This window comes from Daktulosphaira vitifoliae, unplaced genomic scaffold, assembly GCF_025091365.1.
Source record: "Daktulosphaira vitifoliae isolate Bord-2020 unplaced genomic scaffold, ASM2509136v1 Scaffold_4, whole genome shotgun sequence".
NCBI lineage: Eukaryota > Metazoa > Arthropoda > Insecta > Hemiptera > Phylloxeridae > Daktulosphaira > Daktulosphaira vitifoliae.
In genome coordinates this window covers 20,192,859-20,216,347 of record NW_026099575.1, presented here as the reverse complement: position 1 = coordinate 20,216,347, position 23,489 = coordinate 20,192,859, and the positions used below count along the sequence as shown (strand labels likewise).

Here is a 23,489-nt window from a genome sequence, read left to right as displayed (position 1 = left end):
CTTGAAAATGTTTATCATAAATTATGTCTGGAAAACGGTCAAACAAGTTGAATTGGGGTTCGACAAGATTGAAGTTAAATACAAATAACGATATAAACACGTCATAATAAACTTTTGGAATTTATAATGATTAGTTTATAAATGCCGTGGTTTTGCTTGGTACGATTGAATAAATTCATTTTTCAATACTCGTTCAAGTAATATATTACAGGGGATATACGTTGATTAGCCGCTAATTTTGTTATCATGTTTGGATGATTTATTTTCTGATGGCATTTGTAAAGTTAAAAGTAAAATTTCACATAACTGACTTTAATATTAGATAATCTATAAAGCAGTATAGTCAAAAGTAAGATTAAAGATATGTTGTACGGTACTTTTTAATTGAAGCAATATCGTTTTTACAATTCTTTATATCACCCGAGGTTAGTATATTAAATACATATTACTATCGCTATACAATACATCGATTGATAAAATAAATGAATTAAATACCTGTCTAATTCCGTATTTAATTTCAAAGTCTAAAAAGTTGTACTCCCGAGCATGAGCTGGTCTGGGCAATGCAGATGTTGTGTGAGAAGCTCCTGTCGATGGCGGTCCACTGCCTGACCTGCCTCCAATAGACGCTTGATATGCCAATATATTTGCAAGACTAGCTATAACGGGCTCGGCAGCAAAAGCTAGTGTTTCGTTACAGTCTTCCACCGAATGTACAACCTTTAGTATGAGTTTTGGCTGCCTTAGCATCTCTAAATAATGAACACTCTTTTTCAATATTTCTGTTACTGTTTCTTTCCGTCGGGGTTTGTGTAATTTATCAGCCAATTTTTTTTCGAAAACAAATATGGACACTTCCTGAAAAAATTAATTGTTGATTAGTGCAAAGGTATCTGTATTCTTCGTTGCTTAAAATTAAATTTGTTAAATTCATTAGCTCATTTATGAATAGAACAGTATCAGCGAATAGCTTAAAAATGCTTTGTAATTGTAAAAATGAATATTTTGAAGAGACACGAGTTAATTGTTTTATCAATTATAAAATAAATTTTTAATTGTACAAGATATAATAACGACAAATACGCTTAAAATATTGGACTTATTGTTTTCAAAACGCGTGTCTTTAGTTTTTATTAAATACTCAAAAATACTTAGTACGCTATCGTTATAGCAGTGCAATATCTATAAAAAATAATTTTTAAATTCACTGTTCATAATCATGTTACATAATTTAATTATTCTATCCAGAGAAGTTTTTATGCTGAAAATTTGATTAAATAAAATATGTCGGAATAAATAATATTGAAAGCAACGAAAATTATTAACGCAGTTAAAACTGTAATGAGTTGTAATTATAAAATAATCAGATGTAATTCAGTTTGGGATTAAGTTTTTTTTACGGGCGATTATACTTTGAAAAAAAACTTAAAAAGCAATTGCATATAATTTAGTATTTCGAAAGAAATACACTGTTGGTTGGTATTAAGGGTGGACATGATATGTGATCGCTTAGGGCCATGCGCTTTTTTTATAATCTTGGGATTTGGAGGCCTCGCAATTTTTAATTTATAAGGAAACGCGCTAACCTTAGCACCGGTATTGTTCATTGTATTGTCAATAATAAATAAGCTTATGGTTACTTGATAATTGTTTTCACGGTGACTCGTTTTTACTAAGGGAAATATAATTCAAAACTAAAACAATAATTGAGAAATTAAATAATTGAAGATCGCATTTATATAAAACGAGCATTATGGCGTTTCTTTTTAAAATTAATGTAAATTTCACATTACTTCGCGACAAAAAAGAAAATGTTTTGTTTGTATTGTCATCACGTGTATTATTAGGGTAATACGCATAGCATTAGAATTTTATAGCGTAATTAAATATAACACATCAAAGTATGAAGATATAAATTTATAGTTTTCTAAAAAAACGTCCCTATATATTTATTCTCGTGTGATAGGCGTTGAAATTGAACAACGTTATCGAAAGAGTCGAAGGAAAGAAATCCATTCGGTTATTTTGTAAATATTGAGTATTTTTTTTTTTTATAATAGAAAAATGACCAACTTTCACGATATATATTTTTTGTTATTGTACTACGCATTCGTGTTAAAATTTGAACGAGTGATTTGATTTGTATTAGTAATTGTTGAATGTTTTTTTCCAATGGCTTAATAAAATGATAATTTCATTTTTATTATTGTTTATTAAATTTACTACTATTAAATAACCATATTGAATTGCACGTATTGCGTAGGCTTGTAGTACACATGCACAATGTTAAAATTACTAGTTGGTTGTTTTTTTACATAAAAAATATTAATAAATTACCGCTTTAGATTTAGCAGAACTATACTAAAATTATATTTCATACACATGAAATATTAATATCGACTCGGCATTTTGATTTATTCATTGAATATACCCAGATAACAATTTAAAAAAATAATGTTATCAAAACATTTTTATAACATTAATTTAACGTTATACAAACAATATTATAACAATATTTTCGACTCTTTTATTACGGTATGTTTGTAAAGTGCAATTTATACTGAAAATTTTAAGCATTTCAATTCATTTATGCACTCATTTTATACCAATTAATTATTTATAGAACGATTATAATTATGACGAACAAAATTTGAAGCCCACAAATATTCCTATAAATGTTTATAATTTAATTTTTTTCATAACAATGATTTCGATAAAAAAATAACGAAGTTTATAAAATGTGAAGTTCTCCCACATTAAGAAAAAAACGAATTAATTACATCCATTAAAATTAATTTTAAGCCTTCATCATGTAATAATTGTATAGTGCTGAATATTTTAACAAGGGGATTGAATGGGGTTGTGTAGGTAATAATTACTGTTAATTAAAAAAATGAAATAGTCATACATTTTTAAAATTAAAATTAGTAAATAACTAAGATACATTTTTACAATAAAATGTTAAAAAGCTCAATAAAATAAAAAATGAATAAACTTAGTTAAAAATAATAACTTGTACTTGTTGTGTGTAGTTCTGCACAGTATTTTTATAAAATAACATATTTTATTATTTTACTTTAAAAATGAAATAGCAGCATTCGTATACAGATATTTCCACTGATATATATATATATATATAATGTTATTGTTTACAATTTATTGTTTTATTGTTCTTCATGCAGGTAATCAAATCGATGTATTTTATTACCTTTGTTTTTTTCACGTAGTACATGAGATGCTTGTTCTTAATATTTAAGGAACTGAGATCATATTATTTTTATATACCATTTTTATAACAACAGGTATTCATTCATAATAAAAAAATTCTTAACAATCCCTCCGGTGATTTCTCTTGTAGAAATACCATTAAATTTGATTTTATAGCACTTCATCGATTTACGTACATGAAATTTCGTATATTTTTTAACTCAAGGTTGTTCACAATTGGGAAATTATAAAATTTAGTATTTTGTTTATAACTCAGAGACATAATTTCGTGTTAGACTCAATGATATTTGTTAAGATGACACAGTGTATTTTTCAAAGGATGGTTAAGTATTATCTGGTTACATATTTTACAAAAAGAGGATGTGTTTAAATGCATACGTGAATAACAAAGTGAGTTTTTATGTTTGTGTGTTTCTAATGAGTGAAAATTTCAACTTTTTTAAAGAATTGCACGAAAAGTGTAATTATTTTCTTCATAAATTTTATAGAATTTATAATGTTAAAAAATATTACATGTAATTTAATTTTTATGTTACAATTTATTTTAAAAAAACAATAAACAAATTATCAACTAGTGTGTTTTAGTGAAGTTAATCATTCTCTATTATGTAAAATTATTCATTAAATACACAATATAACGAAAACAATACCTTTTCAGAAACGCATCGTATCTATTATTAATTTATGAATAAAATCATAAAAATAACTTGTATCTAAATCTCAATTACCTAATATTTTTTTGTAAAATAATAATGAAATATAAAAAATGTAGAATATTTGTTTATTTATCAAATTTACTGTAGTGAAATAAATGTCAAGTTCCGTAGTGAGGTCAAAGTAAAACAATAGCTTGTAAGGCACTATCCCAACAACATAATTTGCTTTAGCTATGAGCCATTGTTAAAATTCAATATTTCAGAATAATATCATTAACTTGTTAATTAATTTACGTATTATTTAATATTATATGATTACTATTATTGCAACTGTGTTGTTTACAGAGTACAACATTAAAAATAAGACGCTTATTTTTTATAGAAACTATTGAAAAAATTTTTGATTCTAAAAATTTTATAATAATAAGTAGTTAAATAATTTTTTTTCATCCTACCAGGAGGTTGGGTTGGCAAAATACCCAAACAATTTTTTTTAATGGGAAGTATGACTGTATTCATAATAACAGTAAAATTTCAAACTATACTAGAGGCTACTCCGGTAGACTCTATGCCAGGTCCCCACTATACTGGTGACAATATATACTGTAATAGTTACTTATTATAATGTAACGAATAGAAATTTTTTTAAGATTTTAAGGAAGGTTTATACTGTGTATTTTCATATTCGATTTATACGCTCGTTTGATTGTTATCCGGTAAAAATATTTTACCAGATATTTTTACTCAGATTCTGTTTGATGATATCGTATTGCTTTACATAACCAAACACATCTTATTATTGAGTTTAGAATTTAAATGCTCAGTGAACCACATACCAATATAGACCCTTCAAATTTCATTTAAATGATGCAAACTGAACTTTGTAGTGCTGATTGAATACAACTGTTTGCTAACACTAAATCAATTAATACAATAATATGTCAAATTTATTTGTTTTTGTTAGCCTACAACTTCAAACACTAAAAAATTACCATAACGCATATTAGTAGTCACCACGATGTAAATTAACAGGTAGTACATTTTTTACTACTTTTCTGAAAATAATTTTTTTTTTGTTTATTTATACTTAATAAATTGAAGACGTCGGTCTAGAAAAAAAGTTCTTACTTCATGCGATGGTGGAACGGAGAAAAAGTCATCTAAAGACATTGCAATTATAATGACTAACACTTAGTTCATGATATATTTAAATAGATATTTGTAGGGTCCCATGTGAATTGTACTGACTTTCCAGCGGTCCAAGTCATCATAGTGATCTAGTTTCGAAAATTAATATAATCGTTTAGGTGCACTATCATTTGATTTTTAAACATTATAGAGAAAAATTTGTTATTTAGGGTAGGTTTTGAATACCCTAAATAACATTTAATCGAATACTAAAGCTTTATTAATCAGTATACGTGTTATTAATAAGTGAAATAGAATGATTTTTTTACAAACACAATTATTCAAAGAAAGGTACGATAAACTAAGTTTAATTAAAACAAAAACAATGTATTTACAAATGCATAGAAAACTGAATCATTGTATGTTTTTAATATTCCAAAAATAAATTATATTCTAAAAGATCTGTTGAAAAAATGCAATTTAATTAAACTTTAAAAATATAAAGTATAATTTACATGAAAAATAGATACAATAGTGACAGCTGGTGTATGGGAAATGTTAAACATTATAATTATACATTCCATGTATTCATAAATTTTGGCAAGTATAATAGGATACTATAAAAACAAGCCGTTAGGGTTTTCCTGGTATTACTCGAAGCTCATGGTTTGCAAAAACGTTAACAGACGCTGTCGGTGACTGAGGTCAGTTTGTAGGTTCTGACAGATAATTTTCATAGGTAAATGTATGTGTTGTACAGATGACTGTTATGTAGTACTTTGCATTTCAAATATGAAAATATAATGGACTGTAAATACTAGTGTCACGTCAAAAGTTGGGGTAGTCAAGAGCGTTAGGAAGTTGCGTACACAGAATGATATTAACGAAAAGCAATGGAATTTAATTTAGCGACGGAAAATATATAATCTCATGAAGTAAGAATGTGCTGGTATAGTGTGTAAAGCTTTTATCCTTTTAGCCGAGTACAATATCATTTTACACGTGAACCAGAACAAAGAAGAAAAGGTGTTATGAGGTGTTGCAATCATTAAAATAATAGACTACAAAAACATATTCAACGACATTCCTTATTACATTTGTAATTATTTTAAATAAACAAAAATGACACATTTTCAGGTACATGATAAACCGTGATTTTATAATCATTTAAATTTATTAGAAAAAATGTATAATTTTTATCCATAAGTTTTCTATTATCCAGTCATTTTTGAAATATTTTTTTTTCAATTTGGATAACATTGTCTCGTAATATTTCGATTCTTCTTTTCAAAATAAACATAATTATTAAAAACCATATACAAATGTTTAAAACAGATCAATTTCATCAAAGACAAAATAAATAAAATTTCATTTATATAAAAATTACACGTTTTGAAATTAATTAAATTTAATTATAAATAAAACTGTATTTGACAATCGTCAAAATTGGTGGAAGTACTATTAGTTTAGAAACGTGTTTTTGCAAAGCGTATACATCTTTGGGTTTCCTAAATTGGTACTTATAGGCTCAAACTTTAATTAAATAATCAAATTGGAAATTTCTATCTTGTAATTGTAATGATGTAATCCTTACCAATAATATTACATAACTCTGAAATATTGGATACATTAAATATTATTTAAGATCAGATTAAAAAAATAATAAAGAAAAAAAAAATAAACTCTTGGAGAACTTCGTGACACCCACTATATTAATAAATTGCAGCATATATTTTTTATTTATTTAAACTTTACTAGTTCAAAGTTTTATCCAAATATAATTTCAAAAAAAAGGAACACTGATAAATTTAATGAACAGTTACACATAATATTCATTATTATGTATAAAATGGAACAGCTATTAATGACGACGAGGAAATAAAAATTTTGGACTTACAAATACATATTGACTGGTAAATTAAAAATTGTTCTCCTTCATATAATAAACATTGTGTTTTCTACTTTTGTTAGTCAATTTCGATGTTTTGATCGAATGATTTGCCTCAGCAGATAATAATAAATCTAAAGTTGATTAAAACTCATTTAAAATTGACCCCTAAGTTAAGAAAAACAACAACATTTATTTAAATAAAAATAAAATTTTTCTACTGTAGCTATATGGTTGTATTAGCCGTAAAAACAGATTAATTTGTACCAGTCTATAAATAGTTTCTTCGACAAATAAAGTACACGCAATTGCCGTTGGGAATATCCATATAAGTCATTGCAATATCTATCACAGCCTAAAACAAAGGCGGAAGTTCATTGTTTGTGTGTATGACGACAAGAAAGTTTAGTACGAATTTATATTATACACAAAACACTTCAGTGGAATAGGAAAACAGCAAAATGTTCTCTTAGCACAATCGAATTTGCGTTTACACGGAATTGAGTATCCCAAAAGTGTAATAATAATACTAAAATAAAATACATATTTATTTTTTAGACCTCTTAGGTAATGTAAATGCAAATTGGTCACGCCAGTTTTTCTAAACTGGATTCGATGTTATTGTAATTGCGCAGATTATTTAAATCTAAACGTCAAACATATTTTAAAATAAAAAGAGTAAATGCCACAGAAGGTCAAGTAACGTATAAAAGTTGTTATAGTTGCATGTTCTAATTGAGGGGATTGAGATGCTGTATCGACGTCATCACCTGCAATTCCAATCTAATTACACTGTGCTGAGGATTCCGGGAAAACGCTTCTCTTACTAAGTTAAGACATCCGCAGAAGATATAAAAATAATTTGCTCTTCTTTCTACGAAACTCAGATTAACTGCGCAAACCTATTTTGGTTGCAGAACGACAATATGGGGCAATGGAAGCGGCTATTTCTTCGTTGTGTGTATACACCACACTGAATTCTTGTCACGTTCGTGATCTAAACGGAACTGGCCCATCATACTCCAAAGGCATTTTAAATAACCCAGGAAATTACTATTTACCCCAGTCAACCGCGTGCCACCTAAAAATGCCATTCGGCCAATACGGTGTACATTCAGTGATAACAAACGGATTCGATCTTCCGGTTGTCTAGAAAAATGATGAATGGTCTGTCGTCACGTGTTCTTCAACGGTAAAAGCTTACCGAGTTATTTTTAACGTAACCATGACATTGGAATAATGCGGTGTTTATTTTTAGAATATTTTTTAGCCTCAACTATTTATTCGAAATGAATGTATCACCAACTCCAGAATAAACCTAAAATTTTTACCAAGTTTTTTTTTTTTTTTAATTCGGTAAAAACTAAAATAGACAGTATAACATTTTTTTATATTAACCTATAGAGTACTCGAAAATTAATTGTGTTATTTATTTAAATTATAAATGTTCAACTTTACCAAAATATAAATTGTATAGTTTCCAATGATTTTTGTACTAACTTATTTATCTTTCTATCATTTTTATATTCATTGAAAAGGAAAATATATTAATATAAAGAATACTATTTTTTAAATTACTTTTTCTTAACTAATTTTCAGAATAAACTATTTTTCCCTTTACGATACATACTAACCCAGTTTTCCTTTCTGAGAAAAATAAAAATAATGATAACTAAGGGCTATGTACAAAAGGGTTACACCGGAAATACGTTTCATATCGTCGAGTATGTCGAGTGCATTTGCTTTATAATATGATACTATTATATACATTTTGCAATTTTCCATATAATACGTCTCGTCTTTAGAATTACTAAAAAAAGCTAATATTTAGTCATTTCCTATTATAACATTGCAAAATCGTCTAATTCATAATAAATATTTATGTATTCATATTAATATGTATCTAAACAACGGAAATTTAAACGTCACTTCTCTAGAAATAAACTGGTATGTAAACATTTTAAATAACTAGTACTTATGTGTATTGTCTAATATTTGGATTGATATTGAATTCCCATGAAGGGACAATACAATAATTAGGGAATAAACAATGAAATTTTTAGCTAAGCTTGTCTTCCAAATATATTACTAACAACGTTTTTGTATTATATTTCAACATTATCATGTTCACATGGGTTTTTGGGTTAACATTAACTTAATAACGTTGTTTATATTTTGATTAATAATTATACAACATTTTTCTCTACTTCAAATTATTTATCAAAGAGAATGAAATCAATTAATGATCTTTAAAAAATGTCACTTCGATGATTCTAATTGGACAAAATTATTTATACAAATTATAGAAACTCATGAGCTAACATTCATTAAATCAATAAAGCTTAATATCACTAAAAATTTAGTAATAGTAAAAGTACATACCTGTATATATTGTACATGATCGTTATTAAGCAGGTTAAATATCAATTTTAAGTCCAATTGTACAAACGAATGCAAATTATAGGCCAATTAACTGATAATAAAATAATACATACTTTGTAAATAAAAATATCAATTCTGAAGAACTTCAATACAATATATTGATACATTCATGTAATATTTTTAATCGTATTCTCTGATGTCATTATATTAATAAAAAAAATCAATAGCAAAAGGTTATACAATAGTGTAATTTGAACGCATTTAGCGACTAATAACAACAAGATTTTGCGTTTAAACATTTTGCTAAGGTATCGTATTGTTTTTTGATCATGACAAATTACAACAGTGTAATATTTCAACTATGTTCCATAATGAACTTTTAAAAATATGACATAACAGTAATAGTATAAATTTTAATAGTTATTCCCATTTTCGAATTTTCTTAGAATCAATAATTTTACTAAGATTTATGCTCTGCTAAAATTTAATTTTGATAAGTTTTTTTGTTTAATAAACTGAAGCTAATAAATGTTTTGTTTTAAAGCTCTATAAAATGGTTATAATATAGCATAAATTGATATTTTAATTAGTTAAAATAATTTTAAAGTGTATTCAAAAGCAAAACAAAAGCGTTGTTCATAGCAGTCTTAGTCCCTTTCTAAACAGTATTTATTATTTTTTGTATAAAAGTGTTTAAGATTTATGATGTTGTGAAATTGTACAACATTAAGTAAATTGATATCTCAAACCGAAAAAAGTTGGTAAAACTTTTAAGTGCAAATACTTCTTAGAGTGGCTGTAATTATATTCTTTTTTAGAGCAACAATTTTGGTAACATTATCATGAAGCAACAAATGATAATGATAGACATGCTATTTTGGTCCAACAAGTCTTTTTAGTGTGTAATATGTGTCAGGGTACATGTGTTTAATGTATATATGTGTTAGGGTTAATGATGAATATTATAATCCCTCGTCTCGGGTAAAATTATTTGATGAGATTTTCTAAATTGTAACACTAAATCTTGAGTAATGTTGTAATTGAGACCTGATTTTGTGATATCTCATCAAAACTTCCAATGCAAATTTAAAACGTTTTAAATCGTTGATGTATTATCAATATGTCATGGTCATATTGACATCGTCATTCATCAGACTTAGTTATAACGCCAGGACTGTCAAAGAAGAATTCAAGCAGTAATAGAGGGTGAAAACATAAGTATACACACATATGTAATGAAAAAAACGAACAAACACCAGAGCACGCACAAAAAACTTTTGATCGTTTTGACATATTCATAATCATTTCTTCCTTTAGATATTTTCTACAGCGATAGGAATATTGCTAACAATGTATGACAACTCAGTTGCATATTATAAATACAGTAATTCCTATGTATAAAGTACATTTACTTATTTTTTAAATTCGGTAATACAGGGTGGCCCACCACTCACTGACAACCTAAATAACTTTTGATCCAGTTAATATTTTTAGTTGATTTTTTTTTTAAATAATAATTATACGTTAGGTCTATAGCTATATCTCAATAATTAATTTTTTTACATTTTATTAAAAATATTAATTATTTTAAAATTTTAAATAAAATGTAAAAAAAAAATCTAAGATAGCTATTTTGTAGAGTAGAATTTAAGAAAAATTTTAGTAAAAAAATATCTTATTAATATTCAGTAGTAAATATTCTGTAGCGTTTTGAAGTTTGTAAAAATTTGAATTTTCATGTACTATTTTACGGTATTAAACATTGAAATACGTATTGAGAAAAGGACAGAAGAAAACGCTATCTTTTCAATATACTTTTGAATGAGAGTGATAAGTAATAATTGCCTTATCTAATTTCTTATCATGGTATTTATGCCAAGTTTGTAATGTATACACACTATCATCATATGTATACACAGTAATCATGAAAAGATAGCGTTTTCTTCTGTCCTTTTCTCAATACGTATTTCAATGTTTAATACCGTAAAATAGTACATGAAAATTCAAATTTTCACAAACTTCAAAACGCTACAGAATATTTACTACTGAATATTAATAAGATATTTTTTTACTAAAATTTTTCTTAAATTCTACTCTACAAAATAGCTATCTTAGATTTTTTTTTTACATTTTATTTAAAATTTAAAAATAATTAATATTTTTAATAAAATGTAAAAAAATTAATTATTGAGATATAGCTATAGACCTAACGTATAACTATTATTTAAAAAAAAAATCAACTAAAAATATTAACTGGATCAAAAGTTATTCAAGTTGTCAGTGAGTGGTGGGCCACCCTGTATTTATTAAGGACGTTTTTTTACCTGAAACAATTTTAAGAATCATATGGATGAGTTCAACGAGTTTCAAAACAATGAATAAGTATTATGTAATGAAACGTGGATACTAAAAATATATCTATTTCTTATAACTATATATCAAATGAAATGAATACCTATATGTCATAGTAACTTGAATTAAAATGTATAGTTTGAGGTTAACAGGTAACACTTTATAAAAAATAACAAAACTGAATAAAAACATTTATTGTTTACGGCAAAATATCTAAAAAAAAATGAATAGTCCTCTAAAATAAATATTAGTGTTTAGTGAAACATTTTTATCTAATTAGTGATGTCAATGAATAGTTAATAATATTCAACTTTTTAACTTTTTCACAAATAAAACTTGTCTTTAAAAATATTATGTATCTATAAAATTAAATATTTTGTCTTTGTGTAGCAAAATTATTTCATTTCGCTTTATTATGACAAAAATGCGTGTAAACAAAATGTTAAAATTACTTAATTCATTATTAAAATATGTCATGGTTGAATATATTACAAGTTGTAAAATAAAGCAAATCTATGACAAAAATATTTGTATTTATTGAATTATTTTTTCTGTTAAAATGTCCAAGTCACCAATTAAAAAACATTAAGTGACAAAAATAATTTTTCTACGGAGTATTGTCTAGTAGAAATTACTTTTATTCTTTACAAAATGTTCAACAAGATAGCATATTAGAAGACTTAATTGGGTCACTATTTATCTAACTTATTATGTGTGTTTCCATAACATCAATATTTAACGAACTAAGAACTATTATTATTTTAGCTATTTAACAAATATTATGAAAATGTAAAAAAATTCGTTTATTAATAATACTCACGGATAAATAAATAAAAAATATATATATATATTAATAACGAAACTCATAAATATGGATACGATACTAAATCAATATTTTATTTTTGTGATAAAATATTTAAAACGCATAGTTGTATTATGAAATTTGTTTAATCTTTTATAGTTATTAATCGAACTCATTTATATATATATATATACTGAAATATTAATTAAAAATTAAACAAAAAGATTATTTACATACTTTGCCATCTGGTTTTCGAAAGCCCTCGTAGACTTTCCATATGAGTTCTGGTCCAGCTGAACAAACTAATTTGCCAACTTCGAATAAGTTTATGATATTGTTTGTTGCCAATATTTGGGCGCCTTGGCCAACCGACGACGTACCCGATTTTAATTTTGAGAACATGGTGCCGGTGGTTGATGGCGCCGATGGCAGACTGCTGCCTCGTCTAAAATCTGACCAACCTATTTTGTTGGATATTGTGTAGAAATTTAGAAAACAATTGTAGCTGTACAATTGTATTGTTATCGAAACTGATATAGTTTTTCACTGAAACAAGTTTAAAAATTTATCAATTATATTCATGTTTATTCCAAAAATAAATTGAGAATTCAATATAAACTAGTTAACAATAGGAAATCAAAGAACTCTTAAATTGAAATTTAAATATAAACAGTGTCAATACGTAGGAATAATAATACAATTTTACACTATTACACAGAGGTCAGGTTCGGATATTTATTCCATTTCTAATGTATACAATATCAGATGAGTACCTATATAGATATTGTATAAATGTAAACTTACTTTGTAAAATGCCTATAACAAATAAAAAAAAAATTGCTAATACTACACACAACTTTTTTACTTTACCGATGTGTGTATATTATTGTATTTTATAAACTTTTTGGAACTTGATAGTGTTCATAACATAAACTCTTTCGAGTTCAATTATTATCAATTATGAATCATATCACGTATCATGAATAGCTTTGACGTTATAAGTGACTAAACAAAAACGTTCAATAGTTCATATGCGATCAAAATATATTAATTTTAACTTGATTTTAAATTTTCATTGTATTAGTCTTATTTTGTAATTGTGTTAAGGTACAAAACATTCAGAAGTTCATGGGTAATATATTACTAACACATTTAACCATTATGATAAATCAGTTTCCAATAGTTATATATTAGGACTTCACCTTAACATTTCATTAACACGTGAATAATGTAAATGATGTAAAACACGATCAGTGTAATTTTGACCATGTCCAAGTTTAAAAGTAGCAGTTACATCATTTTTGCGATGAGACCGAGCGACTTATCCGTAATATATTCAACAAATTAACCAAACTGGTTAATCTATATTGATCATCCAATTATGATGCAATAACAAGAGACGCTAATATTCATATCAAGGAGAAAGTGCCATCTGTATGCCCGCCATTAATGATTTTAGAATTAAGGGGGAGCAAACAAAAAAATCAGAAACATTTCCTGACGTCTTTCCGTAGGATTATAAAAAGGACATGCGAATTTGTTCTTGATATCAGTCGCTTGTATGATCAGCTTGAAGATACACAAAACAAAATCATCATAAAAATGAAATTTTTTAAAGTAAAATTATTTTTACTAAATTTAATACATTTTAAATATCGTCGAAAATTCGAGGGTAGTAAAACGATTTTATTTTATTTGCAGGCTTGTGTCTTTGGATTGGCTTTAATCAGCCACTGCTTAGCTGCTGAAGAAGCTAAGACTGATAAGAAAACTAACACCAAGAGGAGCTACAACTTGGGTTACGCCGGTCTCTCCGATGACTCTTGGGGATTAGGTGGATCTTCCTGGAGCGGATATGGTTGGGGAGCTCCAGCCATATCTTCTGGAATCGCTTCTGCCTACAGTCTAGGCTCTGAATACGGTCTCGGCCATCACGTGCCCACCAAAATCAGCTCCTCTGATCACATTGAACAAGTTTCCGTTCCACAACCATATGCCGTTCCAGTCACCCGTCACGTTCCAGTCTCCGTTCCACACCCAGTACCCGTAGAAGTCCCAAGGGCCGTTCCAGTCCACGAACCTCACCCAGTCCCAGTCACCGTCAACAAACCATACCCAGTCGAAGTTCCCCGCGCCGTCCCAGTCAGCGTACCACACCCCGTAGCAGTTGAAGTAAATCGTGCTGTGCCATACCCAGTAGCTCATCCATATCCTGTAGAAATTAAACAAGCCGTACCATATTCCGTACCTACTCCAGTCATTACCCCAGTCCATACTCCAGTTTTAGCCACCTCCTACGCCGCTCCATTGTCCGGCTACTCTACTTACGGATCATCATGGGGTTCATGGCCACATGGTTCATCATGGAACTCATGGCCACATGGTTCATCATGGAACTCATGGCCACACAGTTCATCTTTGGGATACTCTTCCCTTGGTTATGCTAGTGGACACAGTCACGGATTATCTCACTTAGCTCTTTACAAGAAGTAAACTTCGAATCGTTTTAGTTACTTAAAATAATAAAAAAAATATATTTTTGCATATAACTTAAACATATTTCCAAACAAGATATCAGTTACCAATTTAATTTTTAAACTTCTCATTTAATTTTGTCTCAATGAAACTTATTCATTAAAACTGACTTTGAAAGTATGTATAATGTTTTATAAACGTTATTATATTGTACATATTGTTTAATAAATAAAATTTAGTAAAAAAAGAATAATTTTAATTTACCTATTTTTTGAGGTTTATAATAGTTAGTACAGTACATTGCTCCGATAAAAATGTAAAATTGAATTTGCAAATAAAGAGTAAAATCAGAAATTATTTAAAACAGTTGTTTTTCATATATTAAAAAAAGTGAATTTTCTTCATTCTGATAAAATTACTCTATACTAAATATTTTTTTCGTAGTTTTATAGAATAATTTATAGAAAAAAATATTTTGTTGGTGTTTTTTTGAATGTATTCTTCCAATAAAATAATTTATTATTAATTAATAAACAATAGTGTTTATTATAATTTTACGTTTACAAAATGCAAATTTTGGTTTAATTTAGTTACATAAACTTTTTTATTGGAAATAATAAAGATATTAATATATTTCAAACATTTTTGTCAGTGAATTTAACTATGTCGAATAGGGTAAATTGAGTTTGAGTACTTAGAGACTTTGTTATTCGATTGCTTTAATATATAATACATTTTGCAAAGTAGCAAACAATTTACTAGAAACAAACTGTCTGATGAATAATTTATAAAACGATTCGGATTCAAATATAATAAATAATACATTATATTTACTTTATTTAATGTTTTTGCATATTTGTAATACTTATTTGACATTTAATAATATTCATTAATGAATAATTTTTAAAGGTTATAATTTTCACGATGAAAAATTAAGTGTTCGAAAGAGATTAATTTTTGATAATTATATTTGATTCAAATCAAATAAAAATTCTTATATTAAGGTCAACTTTTTTGTCTATTTAAATTAATCAAAATAAATATTACCTTTCAAAAATATGGTTTACTATCTTATACCAAATTTTATCTTAAATGTTTTTTATAATTATAATTGATACATTGTCCTGAGTTTTAGAGTTTCAACATGGAGGCTACAAGCTTAACACATTATTTTTATATATTTTCTCTGATGTAATTAATTACGTATTTGAGAAATTATACTTAAGTATCAAGTGTGCGAATGAAAAATATTTTGGTACATAATATACTCAATATTAATTGATGTGAAATTATATAGTACCACGTATTAAAATATGTTTGAATAAAACATTTGACCACTAATTGATGTTATAAATGTGTGTAGTACATTTAATACCTAAATAGAACAATGTAGTTAGTTATAATATAGAAATACCATTTTTATTTTTTAATTTCTACAAGAATCTGAAAAATAGGTACTACATGTAAAATGCCCAAATGTAAGTATTTTTCTTGATTTCTATATTCAATATCAAAAATTCAGCTTATTAATTTTCTGTAAGACATGAGATGTAAAAAATAACATTTCCGTTTTACTACTATCTAAAAAAATCTAGTTAAAACTGAATTATATTTTTTTATTCATACTAGATTATTGCTTAACATTAAGAAAAATTACTTAGGTAAAAACTAACTTGTCATGAGCAGTGACCTAAAAAGAAATACTCGAACTGTCCAACTGTCTAACTGTTTAACTACTCGAACTGTTAATGCAGAAATAAGAATTTTTTATTACAAATTATTTTTTTTTTGTCATGTGTATACTTATCTCTCTCGAGTCAAAACAACGTTCGTTATATATTTGTATAAAAAATGACCTTATATCCCCATTTTAAATTGTTGAATATTTAATAACCATTATTCTGTTAATATTTATATATATATATATATTTTTTTTTTTATGATTTTTTAAGTATTAAATAGAATATAAAATTTAAAATCTAAATAATTGATAAAAATTGATATTAAAGTTACGCCTATAAAGTAAAAATATATAAATTTATTACAAGGAAATATCCAAAAACTATTAATTAAATGAATAGGGCGTATAATATTGTGTCAATGACCTTCATTACACGGAATACTAAAAACTGCCAAAATTATTAATGTGAATGAAATCGAAAAAACTTATAAACTATACGTGGTGATCAGTTAAAAAAAATAACGGGAAAAAATTTTTTGTTTTTTTTTGTAACGTATATTTATTGATTTTTCAGCTATAAATTACTTTTTGAAATCATCTTTAATATATTATAGGGGTGTAGACTTTTATTTTCAAATGACAATCTAAATAACTAACTTGTTTATTAAATAGATAATGTTGTAATGAAGAAAACGACTGATCGATAACAACTTTTGAACAAGTATTTCAGAAGTTATTAACAATTTAAAGTCATGACTGTAGGTAATGAGTGGGTGCTGCTATTTTTATATTAGACATTTCTTTAAGTTACTCTTCCTCCTACCTAGTTATAAAAGTGAGACTAACTTCCGAAGTACTAGTCCAGATGTTGTTATCGATTAGTCATTTTCTTAACTAAACCGTTATATAATTATGTACACAATAATTAAAAAAAAATAAAGTTTACACTACTATATATTATAAGGGATGATTGTTAAAAGTAATTTATAGCTGAAAAATCAAGAAATATACGTGACAAAGAAATACATTTTTTTGCCGATATTGTAGTTATTGTGAGAGTAATCGAGTAGTATAAGATAAACCGATTACTCTGTATATGTACTTAAGTTAAACTTAAATTTTATGAATAATAATTCAAAATTATAAAAACTTTTAAATGACATATTTAAAAATATATTTGAAACATAATATAAAAAGCTTTATTCAATAGAGCTAAAACTTCATTTACTTTTCAAACTTTACTTTGAGAATTAAAAGCTGTGCAAATTTTAAAATGATTTTCCTAAGTATCAAAATAATCTCAAAGGCATTTTTTTATATTATGAACTTGATTGAATATATGCTATGACATTTACAAATGAAAATTTTACCCCTATAAAGTGAAAATGTTGATTGTTATTTGATTTTTAGAAGTAATTTCTTTTTGTCCTATAATAGTATCAATTTTTAATTTTTGATGAGTTTTAATGGTTCGATTAAATCTGATATATATAAAATGGAATTTAAATTTAAATATTATGACAGTATTTTACAAATAATAAAAAATATATTAAATATGTTTATATCGTAGCAGATTTTTTTTAATTCGAAGCACATTAAAGGGAATATTGTGTAGGATCCATTTATCGAAAAAAATAAGACATTTGTATTATTCCTAAGATGTTATAGCAACAAGTTTTTTTTTTCAGTGAACAATTAGTTTTTTAATTAAAATATTTTTTGTTAGCTTTTTTTTCTCGTATACATTTTGTGATAATTTTCTAGGTCATTTTTTTTATGTTTTCCATAAACCTAATTAGTTATAATTTGTCAAAGTATTAAAACTTAAAACTATAATAAACTTATGATTAACCAATTTATCATTTCAATTTCCTTCTACAAATAAAAGAAATGACCTCCAAAGTTAAACAAAAAATATTATTTTTATGTAAAAAATCAAAGTTATTCGTGTTTTTACAAATTTTTACTTGAATTTTTGTTTAATTATTTATCCCTCACTTCACTCTAACTTACGAAAATCAGAATAATCGAATTAAGAATTTTAACTTTCTTTTATTTTTTATAAATCTATAATTACAATTGAAGTGGTCAATAGTATGAACTAACAATTTTGATGATTCAGGAATACTATCTTTGTAATTAAATAATAATGGTAAATTCTATAAATAAAAACTTTAACAATTTATTATTTAATTAATCTTGAATCAAAACTAATTTAAGACAGATATAATTATTTTATTACACTTTAACACGTTTATTCATACAATAAAATACATTTTCAAAAAAATGTCTGTTAATACCGCTAAACTGCCCCTTCAATTTTGATACACATTTTCCACTGATGTGACGAATTATAACTTATTATCATTTTTTCGTAATATTACAGTACTAAATTATTAAACATCAATTTCATAATAAATTTAATATAATTTTATATAATAAGTATTTATTTATATAATATACTTATAAATCATACAACTTTTAATCAAGATATAATTGAGGAATTGGTGTTGTTTTTGAAATAATCAAACAAACCCTTCGCAAAATTAAAGATTACAGATTTACACAGAAATGTTTTTTATGATATGGACTTTAATCATTGTTAGATATCATCTATGCTTGTCATAACTATGCCGCGTTCATACTGTTTTTTCCACACAGGTATTCTTTTAAAGTTTGGTTTTTTTTTTTAATTTTTTAAAGTGCTTTTTAGGCATTAAAATATTTGGAGACGTATAATTTGTAATAAAACATAAAAGTCAATAGTTTCTTTACGCTGCTTTTATTGATCACGTAAGGTAATTTAACATCTTTATTTTGTGGTTTCGCGCAGTTTTAATTTATAAGTGTCCAATTTTATATTTAGAATCATATTTCATAATGTTATGTGACTTGGTTGGTCACATAAATAACGGTACACCTTCGTTTTTTGAACGGAGAAGCAACAAACATTAAATAAAGTGGTAAGTGGCCAAGTCGGTATTTATTTCAAAGAACGAAACTCACCCGATTACTGAAATTTGAGCAAAAGAAAGTTTGTAACAATATCGCTGTATTTTCAACACTTAACTAAGCTGTCTCTATCAGTTAATTTTACGATAAGTAAGATAATATTACTGATCACCTCGTCAAAATTTTGCTAAAATAATCGGCTTAACTTGTCGGCACCTTCATAATCTTAATGGTCTCCTTATTAATATTCCTAAGAAAATGATTTAATAAAACTAGACAAATAAAATGTAAAACTACACAGTGTCGTTTGATATTAATTCATAAAGTTTCTTAGATTTAAAAATATGAATGCTTTATGATAAAAACTTAATAGTACATAATTACTACACTAAATGTTGATAGTTTTTTTTCTATTCATTTTATTTTATGTACTTCGGTAGAGTTATTATGGCCTTTAATTCATTGATGTGTTTGAAATAAGTAAATTATCTGGGAAATGACGTTTGACATCAAACACATAGTACTGTTACACAGCTTTAAAAGCACGTACCACCTAAAACGAAAACATGCCAATGGTAAACTATTATTCCAACTTGAATTCCGATTAAATCTTAGAAGTTGTTAACAGAAAAAATTCAATTTTCTCAAATTTCTTATCATAATAAAAAGGAACCAGTGTACGTGCCAATATAAGTTGTAATGTTGTTGTAAAAACAATTATAACGAATATATTTAATTAGAATCAAAAATCAAGAAATATTGTTTATAAGGTGATTATTTTAATACTAGCCACTCAATATCTCTAATGAAAAATTACTCAATTTTTTTTGCAAATTTCATTTTTGGCTATTATCAGTTATGAATGTAACTTCATTTATCTGTTATAAAATATTTTTTATGTTCATGACTTATGTCTTATAGAGGTGTCGACTATATATATTTTTAATGGTAATATGCATATATTACTAGTTTATAAAATGTTAAATTTTAAAATTTTTATTCTCTGGTAGAAGAAGGAGTAACTTGAAATGTCGAATATAAAAATAACAGCACCCTCTCCTCATCTTCAGTCTATAGTTAAATTGATAATAACTTCTGTAAAACTGGTCCATAAGTTGTTATATGAGCATGCGTTTTCTTAATTAGATCATTTTCTATTTTATAAGCTAGTAGTATATGTATATTTCCATTAAAAATATATATAGTTGACAGCTCTATAAGACATAAGGCATGAACATCTAAATTTTTTTTGAGAGATAAATGAAGTTACATAAATAACTGNAAAAATATTTTATGAGAGATAAATGAAGTTACATAAATAACTGATAACAGCCAAAAAAGAAATTTACAAAAAATAAATGAGACATTTTTCATAAGAGAAAGTGACTAGTGTTAAAAGAATCACTCTGTATACTCTACTTTATAATTTGTAGTTATTACAAAAACAGTTACTAATAATAAATATAGTTTATATACAATAATAAAAAATAAATTTATGAATACATTTTTTTACTCGGACAAAACATACAGTTTAGTTAATTTATATGTACAGAATTTATTATTTTCGTTGTTCTAAATATTATTTTAGAGGTTTAACAAAAGAAATAGTTGTTTTTATTGAACATCCCGTTTTTACTTTTAAACTAAATTATTCCTTTTTGTCTCTTAAAATGTAATAAATGCTGTTCTTCAATACTATTGACAGACATGTTAGAATACACTTAAAAATTTGAAATAAGAGTTTTGAAAATAATTTTAGTTTTGAAATATCACAATAAAAATGAATTTAATTTAAAATTCATAGTCCTACACATTTGCTTTACTGCCTTTAACTAGGGCAAAATAACAGAGGGCTTTAAGCAAATCTCCGTTTGTGGAGATATTCATGGTATGTTATGAATAGAAGATTCTATTTGTGAATATTATGTCTATAGAAGTAAGGCTCTTGTACTAAAGCTTAAAATTTATAATNAGCTCTTGTACTAAAGCTTAAAATTTATAATATAGCCCCCTCGTAAAACAATTCGGTTATTTTGTGTGCAGGGGTATTCATTAAATCATAAAATCGGAAACGTACAGCTGTGCGGAACACAAAAACACCACAGATGCGACAAGGATAAATTACTAAAGAGTAAAATCAGACACCTTCATTAAGATATTTAAGGAACGATTCTATTCTTAAAAATATAAGCTGATGTTGAAATTGTGATTTTAATACCATTAACAGCATTTGATTAATATTACTCGGAAATTTACACTATTTAATTGAGACAACAGTAAAATGCGTATTAACATAATTAATATTATTGGAGTAGATATCAATTTACTAAAATTCAAATAGTCAACGATAACTGATCGATTGAATAATTCTTTAAATAACAAATTAAAGGCTATATTTTGAGGGAATACAATTTTTCAATAAAAATGTCTCTAGTTAATTGTTTTTTCAATAAACATCATTCAGTAAATTATCGAAATATCTAAAAACAATTTGGTAAACATTTTAAGATCTTAAAAACAAAAGAAACAGTATTTTCAAAAATTATAAAAAATGTATTATCCTTATAAATGTTTTAATTTATGTAAATAACAACAATAAATGTGTTTTTGACAATTTTAACGTTCACATTTTAACATTTACTTTTATCTTTTAGGATTATTTTATTCATAGAAGTTTTTTTATATTTAGATTAATACTACTTATTTTTACTTGTAAGAAGTGTTGTAGATTGTGTTCCTCTTAATTAAATTTTGTATATATTTAAAACTGAGGTAGATATTTTAAAGAAAAATAATTTAAATTAATTCCGTAGTACATAAATAATAATCATTTTAAACTTTTGATAACTTATCTAAATCATGCTGAATAATCATCATTATACGTTTTTTTTTATAAATAAAATTTAATATTAGGATTGTAACTTATAAGTGAATAAAATTAAAAATGTCAAACTATAATTCTTGATAAAAAGACTGATTTATGACCCTTGCGAATTAGCCGTAAAAGTTCATTTTTATATAAAGAAATGAACTCCATTAAAACATATAATAATAATATTATAACCTTTAAAAGACCCTTTTTTCATCCAGGTCACACTATAATTTTTGTAGGTATTCCATTGATTTATAATCAATATTTTTTTACTGATTTTCTACTAAAATTTAATAGTGTATTAATCTAATAAACAAATGGATTGGTAGTAAAAAATATTATATTAATGTGACAACTAAATTAATGTGAATTTGAACAGATAATTTTTAATAAACAATATTTTTTAATAACCTTAACTATTTTATGGAACATTAATTTTTTGTAATAATGAATATTATATAAATAACTAATATCAGATACAATTAAAAAAAAATACTTTACAATAAAAATTGTAATGTTATAAATAGACATCACATTAAGGACATAATTGTAGTTACAACAAACTGTACTACTAATTAGTAAAAATAAAAAAATAGTTTATGATTATTATTTTTAATAATCAAATAAATAAATTAGTCTTACTATTAAAGATAAGGCGTGTAATTTAATTTTAAAAGGATATATTTGATGAATAAACTGCATTCATTAAAAGCTGATTGCATTTTTTGTTCCTTTTAAAAAATTGAAAACATGTGGTGAATCAATAATCTTGTTAAAAAAATTTAACTATTGCCATTAAATGTAATCGCTGATGACGGCTATTGATAATTTTTATTTTTGTTACATATTTTTAAAAATAACATGTATACACAAAGTTTAATATAAAATAAATTATCAAAAATGTATTCTTTAGCACTAAAGATACCGCGATTCGATAATTTCATTGGTTTCATATCATTCCTAGAAAAATTAGCTGATTTTTTTGGCAAGGGAATATATTACTTTTAACTTTGATGTGTATCAACTAAAACGAAATTGGTAGTGTAAGCAAATAATTGATGTAGTAAGTAAAA

The 23,489-nt window shown here is 25.6% G+C and overlaps 2 protein-coding genes across 5 annotated transcripts in view; one reads left to right on the top strand and one right to left on the bottom strand.

Annotated features, from left to right (window-relative positions):
* The window catches only part of LOC126903795 (SCY1-like protein 2), an 82,675-nt gene that overhangs the window by 49,867 nt on the left and 9,319 nt on the right, over window positions 1-23,489 (bottom strand). For all 4 annotated transcript variants that reach the window (XM_050682280.1, XM_050682282.1, XM_050682281.1 and 1 more), the window contains exons 2-3: window positions 12,674-12,982; window positions 496-858 (exon numbers count right to left, since the gene is read on the bottom strand). In XM_050682280.1, the coding sequence (XP_050538237.1) occupies window positions 496-858; window positions 12,674-12,838 (528 nt within the window). In that variant the 5' untranslated portion in view covers window positions 12,839-12,982. The remainder of the gene's footprint in view (window positions 1-495; window positions 859-12,673; window positions 12,983-23,489) is intronic.
* On the top strand, window positions 13,905-15,034 carry LOC126903796 (annexin B11-like). The gene is made up of 2 exons (XM_050682284.1): window positions 13,905-14,053; window positions 14,138-15,034. The coding sequence occupies exons 1-2, from the start codon at window positions 14,039-14,041 to the stop codon at window positions 14,927-14,929; spliced, it is 807 nt and encodes a 268-aa protein (XP_050538241.1). The 5' UTR covers window positions 13,905-14,038; the 3' UTR covers window positions 14,930-15,034.